At 39.0% G+C, this 22,597-nt stretch overlaps 1 protein-coding gene across 4 annotated transcripts in view; it reads left to right on the forward strand.

Annotated features, from left to right (window-relative positions):
- LOC148824075 (RNA binding protein fox-1 homolog 3) overlaps nucleotides 1–21,542 on the forward strand; it is a 430,118-nt gene extending 408,576 nt beyond the window's left edge. For 2 of the 4 annotated variants that reach the window (XM_088927040.1, XM_088927041.1), the window contains 4 exons: nucleotides 1,106–1,145; nucleotides 5,848–5,912; nucleotides 8,823–8,901; nucleotides 21,442–21,542. In XM_088927040.1, coding sequence (XP_088783166.1) covers nucleotides 1,106–1,145; nucleotides 5,848–5,912; nucleotides 8,823–8,901; nucleotides 21,442–21,444 — 187 coding nt within the window. In that variant the 3' untranslated portion in view covers nucleotides 21,445–21,542. Of the gene's footprint in view, nucleotides 1–1,105; nucleotides 1,146–5,847; nucleotides 5,913–8,822; nucleotides 8,902–11,126; nucleotides 11,231–21,441 lie in introns of those variants that run through there. The other 2 variants (XM_088927038.1, XM_088927039.1) reach the window with 1 other exon arrangement.
- Nucleotides 21,543–22,597: the final 1,055 nt, after the last annotated feature.

The raw sequence follows: 22,597 nt of genomic DNA on the forward strand, positions 1-22,597 counted from the left end.
TTCATTTTCAAGGTTTACATTATATTAAGTGGTTTAGATCATTAGTTTCTCCAATCCCACAACCGCTCTGACTCCATATGAAGGAAACATAGGTTGATGTTTTCTTGTTACTCTCACAGGGAACCTCATGATTCCACTTCCAGAACATGCACATACAAACTCAATCAAGGCTGAATTAAATTTAGGAACGAAGCTGAATATTATGGATCTTAGGCTGCAGGTTTTGCAAAGTTCTTCCAGTACTCCAGGGAACAAAGCACTTGGTAAGATGACCCCTGTGAGACAGGGATGCTTTTGTCTTGGTCATCTTACTCGTCAAACAGCAGATGCGATGATCTAAGTCCTTGTCATGACACACGATTCCTACACTTCTTTCATTCTCATTCTCTAAGTAATAGAAAGATTTATGAATTTGTTGGTGGATTCTTAAAGCCTGCCTGGGGCAAAGAGAATGCCAGCAGCATGATACATTTTTAAGTGAAGATTAAAACAATGTTAAAATGGGACTTTTCTGCGATTTTATCTGGCATTCTGTTCTTTTCATAAGAGTAATTTGTATTTTAATATTGGTCTTCACAGATGATTAACCACCTTCTTTCAACCCAGAGTCTAACTTTGTAAACTTTTTCATGTGTCTCTATATGATTTATTCATTATAGTCACACAGATTGTTTATATTCTTATTGTTTGGTGGGCCCTATGATCTACAGCTCAACAGCTATTATAGAACAAACTAGCACTTCTAATAGAGTAGAAAATTGTTCTTTGATTCTGAAATCACTATATTTTTCTTCTTTATGTGCCATTTGTTATTTTTCTGTGATGTAGCTATTATTATGTCAGACTGGAAAAACAGGAAACATCCACAACCATGAAGTTAAGGTTATGTTTATCTGCAGAGTGAACATTGCTTTCTGTTTCTCTTAAAACCATCTCAATGGTTCTCTAATTAGAGACTAATTTGAAAACATCCGTAGCAGGTAGTATTTGGCATTCAGTCTTCATCTGGGCCCTTTAATCAGAACAATATAAAAACTGGAATTCAGATCATGCAAAATAGAACCTCTGTAAAATAATTTATTGCACCTCCTGCTTATTTTCACAGAGTGGTTTACCAAGATGGCTTTTATGGTGCAGAAATTTATGTAAGTACAACTAATTTTTTTTGCCTCGAATTTTTATAAAAAATTAGAAGTCTCTTGATAAATGTACCTGCTTTTACTGAATGTTTTTTTGCAATGCTGCCAAGCCTGTGTTGATCAGGTCTTTGCGTGCCGTGCCAAGAAGCCTGACAACAAAATTTAAAACCCCTTCAGCGATGCTCTGCTGTGCAGATTCACTGTGATCTCAGACCTTGGCACTTGAGTGAGTCTGAATCTTTCATAAGCTGATGTCAAGTGGGGTTGCGTTCTAAAATTAGACAGGTTCTAGGGCTGCCCTCACCAGCCTGTGTAAGATCTATCTGCACCCTTTTTATTGGGTATCGTCAGGTCCGTTTAAAAACAATACCCACTGGTCAAGTCAAACTAACTTACCATTCAGTCAGTTGTAGCCACAGGAGCAACTGCAGTTTCTTTCTTAGCATTCCAGCTGATATGTAACTTGAAAAAATGGAAACAGTGGTAAGATAAGTATTAGAAATATACAGATGTACAGGGGAAGCGTCCGAATTTCACCTGACTACTTTAATGCAAAAAGGCAAGTATAAAATGCAAAGTGTAGAAAGGATAAAACGTCCAAGTACAACAGTAAGCCATTCCTGTTTGCTGTTTTATTTTTGTCCATGAGGATACTGAAGTTGTTATATGCTGTTTTGTCTGCATTCAAGCTTACATGCCACTTAACCAGATCCATATAACTTTTTTGTTTGCTATAAAAGCACCTTTGAAAATGGAATGCACCAAGCAGTTAAAAATAAATTTCACTTTGCAAATCACCAAGGTGGAGTCTTTAATTCTTGCTATGGGTAGACTAAGATCATTTCTGCCCTACTGTCTTGGTTTCTGCGAAGCAGGGTGTAAGCTTATTCCATTTAGTACAGTAGTAGCAGTGCCATGCACACTGTGTACATTTGCAAGCACAGAGCAATGAAAAGATATCGTACTGTATATGGTTTTGAGCACTTGAGAGTGTGTTACTCTTAGCAGTCCCTCCACGTGTCGCCTCCTGACTTTCACAGGCTACTGGGAAACAGCTACGGTGTGCATTTTGGTGCCCTTTCAATTTGCCATTGGATTCATCACTTCATCACTCCCCCTGTCGGACATTTTTTTACTGCTCTTTTCTGCTACCACAGTTGGCAAAGTCCCACGTACTGTATTAGTTTTTTTTTGTGCGGAAATATTCTCTCTGTGTGCCAGCCCCTGCATGAAAAACAACAGCTCCCCCTCTCTGCCCTTTTCGTCCTCCGTATTGGCTTAATGTGCAAGATGTTTGTCGTTACCTATTGATTTTTTTTTTAAATAAGGTGGCATTTCTTACTCAATAAACATCAGTCAAGTTCTTTTGCTCTGACTGCAAATAGACTTCTCTGGTATTTTTTTTTTATTTTTCCACAATGGAAAGAAAATAATACTAATACTTCAGTCGTCAACTCTCAGCCTTTGTTAAACTGACGTCTAATACTATCTGTCAGAAAATATTAGGCTGTCAGGTGATCAGATGGAAGCAATGATGAACTCTGAGCCAGCCCTTGCCTCTCTAGACAGTACTGTATCACGCAAAGATATTATTTGCAATGGAATGTGGAAATCAAGTGATGATTTCAGACAAAAATATAAACACCTGAGGTTTAAATAAAACTAAGGCTTTTCCAAAATGACTCATTGCATTTTATTGTACCCCAACTTGTGTCAAATTGACGCTTATTGGAAAAAATTGTCAACTATAGGAAAATATTATATTTATGAAAGCTCCCATGTGGCTCAGTTGATAAAGCTGCTTACTCTGAATGCAGGTTGAATACTATTTTCCATATATGGCAGGTTCGAATTTGGGTCAAATCACTAGCTAACTGTGACCAGGATTCCCCAAGTGGCAGTGCCTCAGGGTGTTATCAGGGAGGGCTCTTGGCTTCCACTGAAACAACAACCTCTGCCACAATCTGGGCTCCTCCAAACTCACAGTGCCATCAGTGAGGCACGTGGCTTTCTGTCAGTCAGTACCGAACCTCCTGTAAGTCAGGGCAGGGCTACTATTGTGTCTATTGGCTAGATGGGTGAATAGGTCAGAGGAGATTGTCTGCACTTCATTGCTCTCCCAATGTAGGTACAGCTGTCATTGCTGTGAGCCAAGATGTAAAAACACAGTTAGTGATTCCAAGTCGGGTGGGTATAAAGTAAAGCACTTCAAAACCTGCCAAACAAAACATGTTGGTTGCACAGTTCAGCTACACAACCTACACTACATTTGACACTGAGCAAGTTCACTTTCAAAAAGGGATACTAATTAGGTGTGCTTCCATCAATCTGTTATCAGAAACCCACTTATTCCTGATAAGGGCCACGGAGATCCAAAAGCACAGGGCAAAAGGCAAGGCTACTGTATATCCTGCCAGGGATACTAGTCCATCTCAGGGCACACACACACGGACAATTTTGGAGATACCAATTAACCTAACCAGCATGTCTTTGAAAAGTGAAAGGAACACCCAGAGAAAAGCCAGCTGAACACAGGGAGGGTGTGCAAGCTCTCCACAGAAGGCACCCAAGTCCAAATTTAAACTGAGGACCCAAGAGCTGTGAGGCAACAGAACTAGCATGCCACTCTCCACTTAGGCAGTAAATAATAAAATAATATAGTCACACAAATTAGAAGTTGCTGTATTGCAGTAGAAGTAAGAAAATGATGCCTATTATCATCTGAGCAATGTTCAGCAAATACCTGCATTGTTTTTTTTTTTCTGGTTTTAACCTGTCTGCTGGTGATTTGTGGACCAGCATGAACTCAGGCATCCATGGTAGTAAGTACAGTTACTTTACAGATATATCACAAGGCAGCTGCCCCAGTGTGTTAAATCCCAAATGAATCTCTAAATGCTTTGCTGAGTCCTTTGTGCTCGGTGCTCAGGGTTGAACACAGTAAGGGTCCCTGGGGAAAGAGCACGCTTCAAGACGGTGGAGCCTTTCAATATCAGTGACCTGATTTCATTTTAGCTCAGATCCCAGCTGGTAGAACATCGTCTCAGCCACACTCTAGCTTTGAGAATCATCCAACTTAAAACGTGAAAATCTCACCAAAAAAAAAAAGTTTCCTTCTCCTGTCAGTACAGTGAATGCTCATGTCACTAATGAGATGATGAAATAATCACTAATGAAATAATTCATCCTTCTATTGAAGTCTCATCACATTTCTCTAAAACAGGTTGTGTACTGTGTGTGGCTCACGTTCATGTTAGGCTGATTTTAAACCAAAAAACAAATTCCCAGTATTGCTCTCTATGGAGCACATTTAAAAATGTGATTTCTTTAATGCTGCACAATACAATCCCTCCCTCAGAGCTGGTTTTGCCAAGCATGGCAGTTCTTATATTGCCTTCCCCTTGCGTCTCTAGGCGAGCCATTTAGGCCTGGGTGCTGTGAACTGGCTGCCCTGTCGTGCTCACAGACCCTCTTCCGTGTGCACTAATCTGTTAGGTCTCCCTGTTAAGACTGATATCAATCTTCTCTTTTACTTCCGCTGCTGTAAAACAATGCCTCCTGCATTAAATCTCATCATGGCAGTCTGCCAGAGGCCTCAAATGGACCTGGTGCATTAATTAAAAGCTCGTTAATCGCAGCAGCGCTTGAAGAAAGGGAAGGCTGGAGGTGTCAAATACAACCCCCACCTTCTGCTTTCCCTCTCCCCCCTAATACACTCCAGTAGTAAGGGGGAAACAACATTCCAAACCCTGCCAATGCACTTTAGTTAAAGCCCGGCTTCTGTGCAGAGCACCTTAATAGTATAGGCTGTGTAAGTGGATTGTAAACCACTACAGCTCTTTGAAGTAGATAATCACAGTAAGTACCACCAAAACAATCTCAAATGCACATAGAGTTATATCTTAATCATGAATCAAACAAGAGAAAATACTCACTTGCAGTCTTCTGGGGTTATTGTTCGTAAGTTGTTAAAACTAACCCAAAAGAGCACTACGCTTGCTCAGAGTCTCACTATGTAATTCCCCAAACCCACTCTTTTTAACACCAACACACACAGCTTTAATTTTTAAAGGAAAGCAGAATGCTCCACCGGCAACAGCGTGTTAAGAGCAGAGCTTGTTAAAAAAATATTTTGGCATCTCAGGATTCCTGCACAGTGTCCCTGTTTTGAAGCCACCCCCTCTGCATTTTTATTTTTAGCAACCCAAAGCTAAAAAATGAAAAATACAGAAGCCTATCAGTAGCAATTTGGGAATTGTGGACAAAAGCACTGTGTGTTGGGGGTGGGGATACAAAACATGAGTGTCTGCATGAGTGTCAACTTAAAATTACCTGCTGAGGATTATGGCAAGTTTAGCACCTCTGACCTTACAGTATCAGTAAATGTTCTTAAAAGCAGTGTTGTGAATAGAGTGTGACCTACAGAGTTTGTATCTGAGAGAATGTTTGGCTCTCTAAGAAAGCCAAGTACATTCTGTGTTGGCCTCTAGGATCCTGGTCTTGGTTGCTTGTCTTGGTTTTAAAAACACGTTGAATCAAACCTACATATGCAACAAGCTACCCAGCAATATCCTTGAAGCCACTTTCCAGAGATTATCTAACTACCATATACTGCATGGGCCTAATGGCCTCCTCAGGTTTGTAACCTTTCTAATGTCCTTTGACTTGTATTCAAGTGCTGTGTTTAACGCTGCTGTATCATTGGCAGGGGGGTTACGCAGCATACAGATATGCCCAGCCCGCCGCCGCAGCTGCAGCCGCTTACAGCGACAGGTAAGGTGCTTCACCACAGTGCCCCCCTCAGCCTGGGAGTGGCATTGCCGTTTTACCTGCAAGAAGGAGTTCAGATTTAGTGGCCTGTCCAGTTTCCAATGTTTTGTTGATACGGTGAATGAATCTGGAATATCTTGAATTAGCTGAATAATAGGTTGCCAATTAAACTATGCTTGAATAGTTGAAATAGGTTTAATTTGATTTTCTTCCTTTCGACAACCAAGAGGTATGTGCCCATCTGTATCATGACCAAAAACTACAGCCATTGTGCACGGGTAGGTTACAATATACCCTTCCTTCCTTATGCATACGTGAGTTTAGACATACTTCCACTTGCTGTTTTGGTTAGTTATAGAAGGAGTTTGGAAACATGAGGATTGAAGCGCCTCCAGTCGCAGTTCTTCAGCGGGACGTCTTTTTGCCTGTTGCGTCGTGTCCTTCAGCCCCTGGGGTTTAGGTTGTGGTGTTTGGGGAGCTGTCAGTGATTTATCCAGACCTTCTAGGGCCCTGTCAGGTTGGATCAGGGCAGCTGGGAATCTAATCTTGGAGAGATTGAGCGTGTCACTTGTGATAACATACGCCCTGCCTGGAAGCCTGAAGACCCTAGATAATGTAAGATTTATCAGAACTCCCGGCAGCTCAAATTATGAGCAGGGAGATCGGTGAGCGCAGAAATTGGACAGCTGCATTATCCTGCTGGAGTTATTTCATTCTTGCTTTTCTTTCTTTCTCTGGATGCTTTAAAGTAATTATATTCTATTTTTTTATTTGGAATAAGAGGACCTATTTTCCTGTCTATTGGATTAACATGGATTTGAAAAGATGTTGCCTGGCATTTTAACTGTCTGCCTTGTGCTTGGCAATATGGAGTTTGAAGTGTTTCCCAAGTAAAGGTTTTCAGCTCATCATTGTCTGTTAAAAGAAACAGAACGGTGTAACTTCTGAATATTGAAACCGCTCTCTGCCTTTTCAAGCAGGGGTCTCTTAAAGACAAAAGTATGAAAAAGACCTAGCTGCCTAATCTCAATTTGATATTTTGAATTATGGAAGAATGTGCACATGCATTCCTGAGAAATTCTCAGTGGATGCAGTCCAGTCTTTAAAGGTCCCAGGGTCTCATGGTTTGTGTTCCACTTTCTTTAAACAAACTCTCGATTATCTAAATTAATTATTTTCTGCAGCAGTCTGTCTGAGGAGATTTAGAGGAATTACACCAGGGCATGATCTGTGGCACTGCACTATCATTTTTGTTATTTCCACAGTTAATTTAGCAGTTTATTCTGAGTTGGTGCAGTAGAAAGCTATCCTACCGTCTGGAAAATGGCCGCATTGCTGGGATAATGAGGATTTTGGTTGACTGCAAGATAAGATGGCAACAGGTTAGACATGACAACATTCACATAATGGATGCTGGGAAGCAGCTGGACACTGTGGAGGAGACGGAGAAGGGAGTATCATACCCATGGCTGTAGTCTCTATATCAGTGATAACAGTTATTGAGCATTATGTGTGGACCTCTGTCAGGTGTAGTCTAATATTTCGTTCCACCTTGGGATTCCCCTGCAGCTTTTTCGACCAAAAAAAACGCATCTCCAACCAGAAAATACGTCTCCGTTTTCCAATTTCACGGAACAGGTCTAACCTTTGATGTTTTAATCCGAGATGACAAAACACAGTTAAATCTGATATTATGTATATATATAATAACCATGTGTAGGTCTGGTTCTTCCGCTTTCAAAATAATCCCCCTCCCTTTTTTTTCCCTTTCCTTGCTATTGCTGATTTTGTGCCCTCAGTCCTTAGTGAGGAGAACCTTATCTGTTCCCTACAGACCCTCATTTGCAAAGCATGCGTTTGAAAAAAAAAAGTGAAGTAAAAGTAAATAAATAAGACACATCTTGTCCCGCCTTAGAAGGAAATTGGAAGGATTAGTTCCGAACCGCCAACAATGAAAAGATTCGTAGTCTCCCCACATTGCTCGGAGAGTAAACAAGAAAAGAGAGACACAGGCAGGCACGCAGGGCTGTGGAGAGGACCACACACAGGAACCCTTTCTGCTTTGTGGAACAGCAGCCAAGGACAGTCTGACTGGCCCACTCAATTACCATGCCAAATACTCCTCAGGTAGATTTAGTGCCCTTGTCAGGCACAAAAGTTCCCACTATGGAAAAAAAAAATCCAATATACGCTTATACAGCACGATATCACCGTAAAATACGGGCTGTGGTCACCTGCTATGCAGTTTAACCGTGCTGAATATAATTAATTTCAAGTGCAAAGAAAGCCTTTGGGAAGAAAAAGTGATGATGGGAGTTGAAAGCAGTTACTTATGAGTAACGGTAATTCCTCTGTGAAGAAATCAAATGGTACTTGTCTGAACTCAAGTCTGACTGTGGTAACACTGACTTTGGGTTTGCACGCAAAACATTGTTTGTCACCGTGTATAGTTTATTTTGAACGGGGTTGTGACGTATACACCGAGAATAGTAAAGCAAGCGTTTGTGTGGCTATTATTTTGCAAATTCTTTGATGGTACAAGGCTCATCTTTATTTTAAATTATTTGATCGTAATCTACACATAAACTGATTTTTGAATTATCTGAGGACCACTGTGATATACAGCTTCATTGTTGTGTTTTCGGTGCTTTAATTACCTTCATTTCTGTTAACTACTGTACTGTACATATATTACAATTACTGACTTTAGCTGCCTTATGTGGATTATGTGGATTACGGTGGCAAAAGAGAGAATGGTGCTGTATTACATTGTATCACCGCAGATTCTGAAATAATCTCTATCCATCAGAAAACAAAAAAAAAGTTTCTTTTTTAATTTTTCTGAAACAATATGATCATAGAGGGTCTGTGAAACTCATATTGAAACTCCTGTCTGAATTGTCTTCACTGTAGTTACGGCAGAGTCTATGCAACCGCAGACCCGTATCACCACACAATTGGTCCTGCCGCCACGTACAGTGTTGGTACTATGGTAAGTTCATATTTCCCTCTTCAAAGCTTCTGAAATTTATATTTATTTAGAGTAGAGAAATCACACCTTAAAACATTTTTAGATATACGTTATCTTTCAATAAAGAGGTGCAAAAGAAAAAAGCTGGTCCAGTGAGTGAAAAACAGAATTATATATAATGTTCTTTAGCACAACCTACTGGAATAAAGCAGAATTTTAGGGAGATTTTGAAGGGATTTTTTAACGTGTGCTCGATTAACATCATGTGTGTAGATTTACATTTATATGGAGATTCTTCACAAGAATGCTGTTATTTAATTTAAAAAAAGTGAAGGCTGAAACAGCACCTAGGATGAATGTGAATAAAGTATAAATTGTTGTTTCTTTATTGCAATTTCATCAAGGATGGTGAAATAATGCAGGGTGTTTTCCTACATGTTTGATCACCGGTTAATTCCAGGTAGCATGTGCTTCTGAGATCTTGCCACGTTAGTAAATGAAAAGGGATGTTGCATCTCTCTGGTGAATGTCATGAAATAAAGGGAACGCATCCCATTGATTTCATTTATATTTTTTTGCATAAATGACATCAATGTAAGTTTTAAGTTTTTTTTTTAGCACTTGTGAATTTTGCAGGGATGCAGTCAAACTGTTAATGTTTGTTTTTAGCTAGCTTTTGCAGCTAACATCAAAGATGAAAAAAGCACAAAAAAACACACAAAAACCAAATACAGAAACCCAGTACGATTTGTTTTCTTTTCCGGGTGGGGGGTGGGGGCTGGGGGCTGAGGATTTTTTTTTTTGAAAGATTAATGACCATCAAGCGCGTGCAGCGGCGTGCCGTGGGAGATTACAGCGAGAGAACAAACGAGAGAGAGAAAGAGAAAAAAAATGATTCCACCGCACCCAACTCCCCTACCCACGAGGTTTATCGGACGAGCGCTCTGCTTTAGACAAATGACTCGAATTTACCAAGCCGACATGCGTGTGATTTTTAAAACCGTACAATTCCCCGGTGCAGCTGCTAGCTAAAAGCTTTCATTAATTAAGACAATTTTTTTCCTCTTCATTTACTTAATTAAAAATGTGGCCTGTGTTGCTGAAGTTTTTATTCTTTCCTTTTTTTTTCAAATTTTCTTCCTTTTGTTTCTTCTGCAATTTCCCCCCTCTTTGCCATACAAAAAGACTTCTCCTGCACCCTTTAAAAAGATGCAGGTTTGCTTTGGGTGGGAGGGGGGATGCGTGGGCTAATGAGAAAAGCGAATTGGTAGTGAATAAGCAATGCTGCTGCAGAAATGCATGGCGCACAAACACTGTGAAGTAGATTTAGAAGTGCTCGCCTGAAAACCTAGGAGGACTGGTTTGGTTGTAATTCTTTAATCATATTTGATTAATAGTTCCTAAGGAAAGACGAATGCTTTTTGCATTAAAAAGCCGTCCAATAATGAGTTCCTTAGAGGTTGCACAAAATTCTCTTTGCACATTTCCAGCGCACTGAAATTACAAATTTATGCCACGTTTATGAAGATTTTGCATGAGTAAGAGGGTTCCCTAAAATTAGGAGAATTTAGCCTTTGAAGATTTTGACTTTAGCCTTCGGAGGCAGGCCAAACTGCAGTGCAGTTTAAAGAGAGCACGTTATAGATTTGTTCACTCTGTTTTACCAAAGCCTAGCAGGGATTAAAAAGAAGCCCTTCCCACTGGTGCACAATACAGCCTTTTAGACTAGGAGACTTACATTTGACAGGAGATGCACATTAAGAAAGTTTTTTTAACACACTTCAGGTGCACAGTACATATCTGTAACAATACCAATTTAAATTGGTACTGTATGTAATCAGTATTCCTTAATTTTACTAACAATGGACATAAAAATAGACGTATTTACTAATAAATATGGCTCCTTATTTGCCATTGTAGCTAAAAAAATCAGAATCATATCAATTGCAATGTGCAATCCAATAGATGAAACCCGAAGTTTATTTTAAGGATTGTGATGTTTGACGACATTTCACTACCAAGTCGCTCCTCATTCAGGATTACCTTAAAGAATCACAGCCAAAACCAATATGTGCCTACACCTTTCTAAATGTGCATTACAGCCCACTACATGCTTTTCATTTACAAGAACAATATTGTCCAGGATGAAAATTACAAAGGGAAGAAAAGTTTTGGAAAAAAAGAGCCAACAGCCGGTTTTTCTTCTTAATACTGATTGGAACTTTTTTTCATCTTTGATGTTGCAGGCTAGCCTATACAGAGGAGGGTACAGTCGCTTCACTCCCTACTAAAGAAAGAGAAACATTACCCCAACTGAATGGTTAAAAACAAACAAAAAACAAAAACAAAACAGACACCTCCTTCTTCGTGGAAAACTAAAACAACAAAACAAAAAAGCTTCCAGGTCACACTGATGGCCTCTTCCCCTCCATGGCCCCCCATCCCCCTTGTCAATTTATTCGAAGATTCTTGCAACTTTTTCTTAATACTTTGCTTCATTTTTATTTCTGTCAAATGTATTTCTGGCTCTTGTCCGTCTGTGTGCTGAAAGGTAGCTCCCTATTGGAGAGGGTCCTTCGGAAGCATTTCTGAAGGGAGGGAAGGGAATGGGAGGTCGTGGGGGGGGGGGGGGGGGGGGGGGGGGCGGGGGTCTTAAAATGAGCATGCTCAGAAAGGTGCGAGGGATGGGCTGCCCCGATCAGGGCGACTCTTCAAAAGATCCTGTTGTGTGATCGAGGTTCAGTCTTCAGGGGACTGGACTGTTTCAGTGTTACTTTCCTGACCTCATTCAAGATTCTCGTTGCTGGTATCTGAAAAGCTCTCCTTTGTTCAGCTGACTTTTGTTGGTTCTGTTTCTCTCGTATAAAAAGTGGTTTGGTAAGAGTAAAGGGATAAAGGAGTTTGAGACTGTTGATGCCAAGGTAGGAAGACATTCTGTAGTGAATACTATATTTATAGTTCACCTACAGTAGGGTCGACATAAGTATGATAATAGAGTGCCAAGAAACAGGGTTATATCCTATGAAGGGATTGGACTCTTGACTAATGTGGCGATGCACAGCAGTAAACAGTTATTAGTACCCGAAATAAGAAAAGGCAGCTGGTCACATGCTACCGCTAAGCTTGTGTGGAAGAAAAGAATACATTACAAGAGTGAACCAAGCTTCAGGGAGATTATAATAATAATACTAATGGCAAAGGCAAGTGGTTAATGCTGAGATTAGTCTTCATTACCACAGCTTCCAGGGCTAAGCATGAGCTTTGACTCCCCGCTGTGAGAAGGATCTCAGAACGTTACCAGATCTGTGTTATTAAATTACTGTTTTGGCGACTAGATGCATTAGCTGGTGCTGTGATGAATGAAAGAATTGGAACAGTAGAAAGGTGCCTGTTCCAGATCTGTGATTGCACTGCAGGGTGAGTGCAGTTCACCTGTACCACCTCTCTGGGCCTGCTCATTGTCATCACCACACGTGGAGTAAGGCCACGAAAACGTGGGCAACTATGGCTCTTTCAGTTCATTTGGTTTATAGAATCGCTTCTCTCAAAGTTGTTAACTCTGTAGTTAATCTTCATAAGGCCTAACTCTGTTACAAAGGATGTGGTAAAAAAAAAGGTTGCCTGATGAAATGAAGTGGGAAAGCCATAGTTCTCTAGCCAGGGAATAGAGTGATGTTTAACTTGAACACAGGGATCTATAGTGTTACTGATGTAATAGTACCAATAACAGAGAGCTTGTAAAAACAGAGTGTTCCTTTACCACTGCTGGTTATAAGGCTGTGATACCTATATCAATCCCTGCTGCTCTGGTCTGTGTGCTGCCACAAAAAGATCCGTTTCAGTCAAATTGAAGTTACAATGCTGCACGGGTTTGCTACCCATTAAGTAAATATATGCACGTTTAATGGCCTGACTACTGCAAATCCTGATAACTTCTGCTTTTCCAAATTAGCTCCATGATTCACTTGAGAAGAAAAATCCTGGAAGTTACCACCTTGGGCAAAAAAAAAATCAAATTAAACTTTAAATTTGCTATAACCATTACAAAGGCCCCAGCATTGCATAGAAAAGAAGAACAAGGAACAGTTCTGTCACTGGAATGTATTGATTTTTGTTTACAGGCTACATCTATTGTGAGAAACAACACGGGGAATTCTATCTAACACTTTTTAGCTGAACAATACCATACCTGATGTGAGGAGTGAGCACACACGAGAAAATTCTGACACACAGGAAAAATCAGCCCTTAAGAAATTCTAGAATGTCTTTTTCATTCTATGGCTTGAAAGATCCTTTGGAGTGTTTCTTCATGACAGAAAAAGTGAGATTGGCTTATTTCCTGTGCCTAATATTCCCGGGAGGTATCCTTACACCTGGCACCTGGTTTTCAGTGTGCGGTGTACTGAGAAACAATGATAGTGCATTTCCTTTAGTTAATATAACACACCCACGTCTCGGGACTGAGGAGACAATGGAGTAATAAGCCGATAAACTTCTGAGGTGCTCAAATACTGAACTGCTAAAGACGTTGATCATATACCCTCCAAGAGGAGGGAACACAAGTGAGTCACAGACGCTTACAAGGCACACGATAAATAGCAGTCCTCTCCAAATGGCATTGTAAGGAGGAGTTATGGGGGAGAAAAAGAGACTCTGCAGGAAACTAGCATCCAAGGCAATTTACTTCACAGATTAGAGATAACACCATTGAGTCAATAACCACTGATCTCATTTGAAGATACACTAGACTAACTCCGCTTAGTACAGCCAGCTCAGTCTATTACCATACTTGCTACGGCTGTTGTACCAGACGTTATATTCTCCCCTTGATTCTCAAATGTGAAGGTAGCAATTGGGATATATGAATTTGATTGGGATTTGTTTTTTACAAAAAGGAGGTTTTTTTCTGTTCGTTTTGGGGAAACGAACGTGGGGAAAAAAAACGTAACACAAGGATTAAATCTTGTATGCCTTTTCATTTCAATTACTTTAGACTGTAATTCTCTGATTGTGTAACTGTGGCCTAGCAATTAATATTGTTTATGAGGGCATGTGTGATGCAAAGAGAAACAGATTTACCTCCTCTGAGTACCCAAAGAAGCCAGGCAGAGGGGATACAAATAGTGCTTGTGCAAATATAGTGAACCCTATTCCATGAGGTTCATTATTTTCTGTTCAAGGTACCTCCACAGAAACAAATGTGCTGAACTCTTGTGACATACCCCCAGCCCCTTGTATAGTTATCTATACAAGGTATTCTACAACTGTAATACCTTGTACAGTTTTCTATGCAGATTACAAGCATTAGTGTGTTTTAAAAATGTACACAAGATGGAAAAAGGACACAGTAAAGGCAAACATGATAACCAAGATTCCAAATCTTGGAAAATTCTTCCAAATAGACTCCAAAATTCCTCACTGAAACCCAAACTGGAGTTGGTTAGCAACATGGCCAGGCATGGGGTCAGTCACCTCCACATTTTAGGGCCTGTTTTTGCTTTCTAAGTGGAGGCTTGTGTTCCCAAGAAACAGTTAGGAACCCCATTATAGTTTACTCCTCAATGATTCTCTCAGTGCAGTACACAATATCACACCAAACTAAAATGCACACATACACTCAGCCAAATCATTTCAGGATCCAAGCCAGGAAACACAATTTTCTGGAAGCCAGGTTGGATCAATTCAGTAGCTCCTGGGAGCAATTTCAGGTTATTTACCTTTTTCCCAGTTCTCTTCAAGCCATCACATCAGTTCCCTGGAGCGGATCATTTGCACCAGTGCTGCATTGTGAAAAGGAGCTGAGTCTTCTTTACTGTAGAGAATTGCTACAGAACTCTCTCCTGCTTTCAGACAGAATAGTCCTCGATTCTAAGTAAAATGTATTCAGAAAGAGTTTTACTGATAAAAATGGAAAATCATACAGTATGCACATTAAGACTTTTACTTATGCAGTTTCTTGACCAAGCAAATCAGACCAAAGATTTACACTGAGACGCAATAGTATGATTGGAATCGGTATGTTCACATGTACAAGCCAGCCTTTCAAACCTACAGAAAGTTTTTTTCTTATGCTCAGTACCAAAAGCTTTCTTTAACAATGGTTCAGCTGTACTGACAGAACACAGCTACAGTCTCTGTGACTTTTAACTGGAAAATAAATGGTTTCAAGAACAATTAGAAAGAGATTAGCCTCAGTATACATTTCTGAATGAATCTGATCAAAATCCAAACTTTACCAGTTACGGTTTGTCACATGAGATAACCAAAAAATATAATTTGTAATAAAACCCTATGAACTATATATTCATACTACACATTCCCTCCATGCTTTTGTGTGTCTCTGCCCTGCGATGGACTGATGTCCTGTCCAGAGTGTAGTCCCATCTTGCCCATTGTGCTTCCAGGTTGCTACAGTTCATACCAGAAATAAGCAGTTCTCTGGTAATGGATCAATAGATTGAAAATTGTGATCTTGAAATATTATGCTGTCTCTTTAACAAACCAAACTTGTGCTGGGCCATTAATTTATTTCACATTTTTAAATGTTGTTTTAAATCCTTATTTTAAGTTTCTGTGGTTGCTCTGGATGCTTTGAAAGCAATATTGTTTCTTGCAGTGTTTTATAGAAATGCACTTTCTCTTTTGATTTCTGATATTGCCAAGCACCATTTTTGCAAATATTTAAAAACAGAAGAAAAACAATCAAGTCTGGAACAATAGCGAAAAATATTTAAAGAAGAAGGAAAAATTAGTTGGCATGGACATCTTTTAAAACCAGCTATATGTGGTAATGGAACACAAAAATACTGACATAAAATATATTTGTCAATAATTGTATATAACATTTAAAATGTCTTTTAAGGATTTTTGTTACCACAGTTCTGTCATGCTAAATTTATTTTTTTTATCTTGGTTTTTGAACATTTCCAAAGTGTTTTGATTTATAGAGCTAACTAAATGCATACCAGTACTTGTGTATTATAGTATAAGGTGTTGAAAAACAGTATTTATTAGTATATTAAAATTGTTATAGTATATTAATTAGATTTAAATGAAAAGTAGAACACTGAACTAGAAAATAAAATGTTCTTCCTTTTATATATACTATTAAGGGATACACCATGGGACATTTTTATATAATTCAGGAAAAAATGCTTTAAACAACATTATTTATACCTTTTTGGAAGAGGAGAGATAGCTGATGTCTTTATAGATGTTTCTGATTACATGACTCTGTGAAGTGTGTGTTGTTGAGCTATATTATTGTATGTATTCACTGTGTCAAAATTACTAATAGGAATTAAAGCTGCTCTCTGAAAGTGAAAGGGGTTTATTTGGTTTTCAGTCAATAATGATGGACACAATTTTAAATGACTTCCCTTGTCCTTTCTTTTGTATGGATTTGGGATTGTGCTTTTACATGCATCAACATCCTCTATTCTGGAATAGTCAAACAACATAGGTTTCTTCTTAAAACATAAAGAATGAGATTATTTCATTTTGCTTTAAACACTGGAATGGCAGCTTCCCTTTTTAATATACACATTTTCATTTTTAGCTCTAATTAAATGAAGCCCCTTGGCTTAAAATCGGAAGGGCTTTAAACAATTTATACCCCCAAACTCCCGAGCAGGGGTGCCCAGCCCTGGTCCTGAGAGACATCTGTGGCTTCAGGTTTTTGCCCTTGCTGATCTCTTAATTGCTGGCTAATTGATTTCAGTTTTGTTTGGGGCATATTTCTGAATTTGCTTTCAGTTCTTGATATGTTGGATGGAACTGGAAGGAGAAGTCAACTCTGGACCAGTTTTTGAATTTCTGAACTCCTCTCATTCGGGTAACTAAAATGTAAAGAAATGTAAAGAAAAAAAGAAAAGTTCATTGTGGGCATCTGTTCATCCCAAGACCAGGGCTGGGGCCCACATCTCTAGAGTAGAACATGTACTATGCATTGATATACAGTAGGTACAGTTAATAAAATCACTTTCCCCTACGAAAACTCTGGCAAATGTCAATGTTTCTTTATTCATTAATATACCCCCATCATTACCTATCAGACCATGTCAACTTCAGCACAAAATTAAACTACCAAACCATTTTGTTTCTGACCCTGTATGTATTATTTCCCATCACTCTTTCTTGCTAGGCCCTTCTTTCAGCATTATAAGGTTGTCAGAAAGAGCCACTCCACTTTTCTTTGTTTTTAATTCCACTTTGTTGTACGTACCTTGACAAGAAAGATTTTAATTGCATGAATAAACCTTTGTAAAAGAATACAGGGAGAGTGGAAGCATCTAAATTAATTCCTACAGCTTGCCAATTGATGTGATGAAATCCCTTTTCTTGCATGGATGCTGCAGTGAAGCCATTAAATGATTGCCAGTTTAATTGGCTCCGTTAATGCAGTCATTTGTAAGATGGCACCATGGGCTAGTGTCCAGTACAAAATGGCAGTACGGCAAGATTTCTTTCCCCACATTAGTCTTTTTATAGTTTATCCCATTTTTGCTGGATGGGCTTCAGTGTCGCTAATCAAAAGCAGCTTCTGGCGTGACAACCTGGAGTAGTTCTCAAATGTTCATCAACATGTCATGTATTTCTATTTTAGTAAGGACTTGAACAGCTGTGTGTGGGGTTTTTTTTTAACAAAATTCCAAACAAAACGGCCCAGAAATGTCGTTTTATCACCAGCTTTGCGCATTAAACAGACTCTCGTTTCCGCCAACTGAATGAGAAATAGACCCCTGAATAAAGAAATGAGCTACAGCTGAAAATGGTTTTGAGACCAAAGGTAATGCAGTGCCAATCACATAAAAAGAGTGAAGGCGCAACACTGGCCTTTTACTTTAGACTGTGATTGATAAATATTGTAAATTAAAATGATGAGAAGATGGTTTCAATTACTTATTTTAACCCATTTGACACGACAGAAAAGTTCCTTGTGCAGAACCTTGTGGGCTTTGCATTACATCAGTCTGCGATAGATGAGCTTTGAATAGCTGCTGCGGAACTCCAAAATGGTGCTCTATTCCTCCACTGTAGGCAGCTGAAATACAATGCACACATCAGTGTCGCAAATTGGTGACCAGTGCAAAGAAGTCAAGCCAAGACAGAATGTCCTCTTACCACACTGCTGGTGTCCAGAAGATAAGATGCCATACAATTTTTTACTGCCTTGTACTCTAAAAGGATAACACAGAAATGAGTATTGCCCATTGCCCAACAGCCTTGCGCAGCTCAGAAGCTGTGGGGTGGTGTATTTCTATAGCAAACATGTAAGTGTGCTGAGTGGGCCTGAATTCTTGTATGGCATCTGGTCTTTGAACTAACATTAGAACAAGGCAGCTGTAAAAACCAGGTGTGTGTGAAGGACAGATTCCGCCTTTCTGTTTTCACTTAGCCTTTCTTCCATAAAGGACACACATCAGCTCCACACAGACCGTGGGGTTTAAGCTACAGAACAGCGTGCTGTGAAGAGTAAAATGGATCAGTTATCAGAGCCGATAAATTTCTCAGTTGTTGGTAAAATGCCTTTACCAGCCTATGGAAGGAAGCAATCCACAGTATTGCTGCAGCTGAGATTGAACCTGTTGAATCAGTGATGTCTATCTTTATTCTCATAGACTTGGGATTCGTGGGCAAGTGTCTATTGAAGATGCTATATAAAAGGGTTAATGAAGAGAAAGAATCAGTAAGCCTTGTATTTTGGTCCATCAGGTTTTTTTTTAATGAAGTCATTTAAAATTGGGTATTTTCAAACTCTTCCTTTTCAGTCTGTTCAAATGTTGTTTTTATTCTGTCAAGAGATTTGTAGAAAAACAAAACAAAGCAAAAAAATCTATATATAATTATATGTACACTGTTGCCAATTACCACTCTGTCATTGAATCCTTTTTCTTTTATATATCTATTGCTCTATCCTGTGGTCTTTTTTGTGTATTGCTATACTGTTTTCATGTTGCTGATCATACTCTATTCACTGTATTGTACCTTTCGTACTTTGAGTTTTTATGAACCTACTGAATGTAAAACCAGGATGTGTGGAACTGAATTCAAAATGGAGAAAAAATGATTTTGCTCTGTTCTGCTTAAATTTTCTAATATATTGTTTTCATTTTATGTCACATATTTCAGTAAAGAAACTGATGGCTTTGATTGCCTAACAAAATTAAAAATGATCACATTTAAGTGTTTACCATTGCACTTCAATATATTTATTGAAAATAATTATCTGTTGCATCATGTTTTTTTTTTTGTTCTTTCAAGGGACTTTGCTTCCAGTTTCACTTAGAGGCTTCTCACTGCAGGGAAAATAAAATGATGAGAGACTATTCAGGTTTCTTAATGATTGTTGGCATCCCTTAATTATTTCAGTCACCAGATTTTTTGTTGCATTGACCAGCACTTCCTTTGTGATTAAACTACAGTTCCCTTGTAATTTTAACTCAAATGAAACACATGGTGAAAAATGGAATCCCATATTCTGATCCTGTCAGTAGAGATCTTTACTGCTGCTTTTAATAAGTTGATCTCAATAACTCCATTACAAATTAGGGACAGATGTTTGCTTAAGGTTACTGTGAATATACTGTATATCAGCTGGCACAGTAGTGGAGTTTCTATTCACTTTAGAAATGAAGAGAGCTACAGTACCCAGGACAAGCTGTGACAGCATCAAAAGATGAGCAGAAACGCAACACAGGTTTTCTCAAACCATTAACTTCCCCTTTCACTCTTCCCCCAGAGTGATTAATATGCTTGACATTGCCGATCTTGCAAATTCTTGTCCACCATCATCTTTTGTTAGAAAGAAGGAAGTCTAATATTGTGTTACTTTTAACAAGGCCCTTGTACCGGTGTTGGGCTGTTCTGTGTTTGTCAAGCAGATCTTCAGAAAAAAAAACCCTTGTGAATCCTGATAACAGGCTTTGCGTAGCAGACTGAGCTGCATTATTGAGTGTGATTAGTATTCTGCAGCACATCTGTTTATTTCTCCAGGGTGGTGTGAGAAACTACAAAGTGATGTTAAAATTAAAGTCTGGCTTTATTTTCTTCTGAAGAGCTATACAGTGCTGAATATCTCTCTGAATTAGGGAGTCTCTAATACCACATAGGCCCCAAGACACATTTTTTTTTAAAACTAAAATCTGAGTACATTTAGGTACCTTCCACAGCTTCTTGATTCCAGTAGGTTGTCATTAAAAAAAATCTGCAAGCATCCAGCTGAAGATGTATCACTATGTTGCCTCAATTCTAATCTCAGTCTCAGGGCTTGTGCAAGGAAGTCCCTTTTATACGCAAGAACTCATGTTCTGTAATAAATCTTTTTTTTCTTATCAGAAAAAAGAACATCTTTTAACAAGACCAAAGCAACTCATTACCCTCCTTCAAGAGTCCATTTCAACTCCATTTATAAGCCATTGATTTGCTTTACCCTTGTTGCAACATAGGGATTGATTTCTGTTATTAATTACTTTAACTCTCCACCATATTTGAATGACCACCTGCTGGTTAACCAGAAAGAACGTTAGGTTTGACATTTGTTTTTGCCTTTTATGAAAAATTTAACAACAAATGGAAAGGGGGTACTGTCCATATCATAAAACCAAATAAAACATTTTCACTTTTTTTAAACTAGTTCAGATAGGTTACTCTTTGCAATCTTCTAAGACCTTCTTAACACTCTTACAAATGATTTGGCTATACAAACAATGCAATGTACTTTCTTTCCCCCACTGAAGCAGTCAAGATTGCTTTCTTTCTATGTTGCTGGTTAGACAATGTTCTATGTTGCACCTAAAATAAGAAAAGCTGTGCCTATGTGAGATTCACAGTTCACAGTGATTGCTGGCTGTAAAAACGAGGAGGCTAAACAAGGTTTTATGTAAGCAGACTAATATTCTCTGATAAAGAAAAAAAATCACCATGGCATAATGTTTCATTTTGAATGCCGTTCACTCAGAACACTAAAATGCACTACAGTCATTTGGATCAGAAAAAGCCACTTCAGGTCCTATCTATGCACAGAATGCAAACCTCTATGTCCCTTGAATGAACATATTAAAAATCACTAACACTTTTGATGGAATAAGTTTTGAAAAACAGTAACCAATCCTTTATTAATACTTAATTATTAATGAATAAATACAGTGGCATATCAACTGTTAATATAGTACTTACAAACACTTATTAACATTAGCATTATTGACAAGTTGACAGGTGGACAACCTAACAAAACACAACCTATAAAATGTTTTCATTTTTAGAGTCAATATATTACAAAATGATCAGACAGCACAGCTGAGTGATGGCCAAATCCGCACTATATAAGGCACCTGTTCCATTTTTTATATTACAACACACATTATATGAAGTCTACAGATGTAAATGTTAATAACTGGATTTATACAAAGTCTATAAATGGTTAATATACTATGAATTCATTAGCTATTAAGGATTAATAAAGGGTTTATTACTAAACTGTATTATAAATGTTATAGAGTATGCAAATTGTTACTAGAACTCTTTATTTATAAACTTATGCCTATTTTTTTCTATTTTTAGTAAAAAAAAAAGAATAATGTAATGAGCAACGGCGGACATCACCGAAAAGGGCGGAATTGAGAACGAACAACTAAAAAAAAACAACAAAAAAACGACAACCATGAAAAAAAAACAAACAAAAAAAAAAGCAAAAGGAATCCTTCTATCAAGGCTGACCAGCGGTCAGAGGGGAAAGCGCAGGGTGACGTCCAGGCGGAGAAACGTCAACCCAGCTCAAGTGGGGCAGGTATGGAGTTGGTTCGCTTTCACGAGGGACAGCCTTGCAGGGAGGACGGCGACAGCGGTAGAGAACAGAGAGGGAAAAAAATAAAGCGGTCGGTCGTCATAAAAACATTTTATTTTTCTAAACTTTTTTAAGTTGAAGGATTTGAGAAAAGTATATATGTAAAAAAAAAACCTTGAAAAAAAAAGAACAACAAAAAAACGGACAGTCGAGACTTGGGGGGGGGGGGGGGGTTGGGTGTTGTGTCAAGGACTGAAATGGAAGGGGGAGTGCATAGCCTCTCCTGGCGTGAGGATGGTGGGGAGCAGGGGATGTCCCGTCTATGTTTGCACCTATTTAATCATGCAATCCGAAGGCCCTCTTTCAGGACGGGGTATCTCAGGGCCTCTGACGAGTCATATCAGGGATTAGAGCACAAAGAGAAACTGGAGCAAGTGGAGCTGTGGAGCAGTGTAGGGTCTTATTGGAAACTCCTGCTCATCTCAGTGACTGCTGCCCGAGTGGCAGCATGGAGCCCAGGGGCTACTGACAACTGACCACTAGAAATACTCCACCTCAAGAAAGGTGCTGTCAACAAGACACTGTCCCTTGACTTTAGATGAGGGAGACAGCCTGACCACCAGAGGCAGATTCTCCTAGAACTTGCAGAAAAAAGAAAAAAAATAATAGTGAGCAGTACTGCCAACAAAGCTGCGTTTGCCAATGGCTGGCTTTTCAAAAACTTGTTTCTTGGGCACTAGCTCTTTTTTAGCAGCAAATGTGTGGCCCCAATCCCCGTTTGCACTGCTCGGATGTCTGTGATATTAGTAATGGCAAACATGGGCTTCCCACTAGACATGGAGCAGAAACAGTGTTGTACAGGTTCTGTAGTCCTTCCAGCTCCAATAACAGAAAAGCTTGAAGCTGTGAGGCTCCTACATATTTGACCATAGT

Source organism: Atractosteus spatula, chromosome 11 (assembly GCF_055471065.1).
Source record: "Atractosteus spatula isolate fAtrSpa1 chromosome 11, fAtrSpa1.hap1, whole genome shotgun sequence".
NCBI classification, from domain to species: Eukaryota; Metazoa; Chordata; class Actinopteri; order Semionotiformes; family Lepisosteidae; genus Atractosteus; species Atractosteus spatula.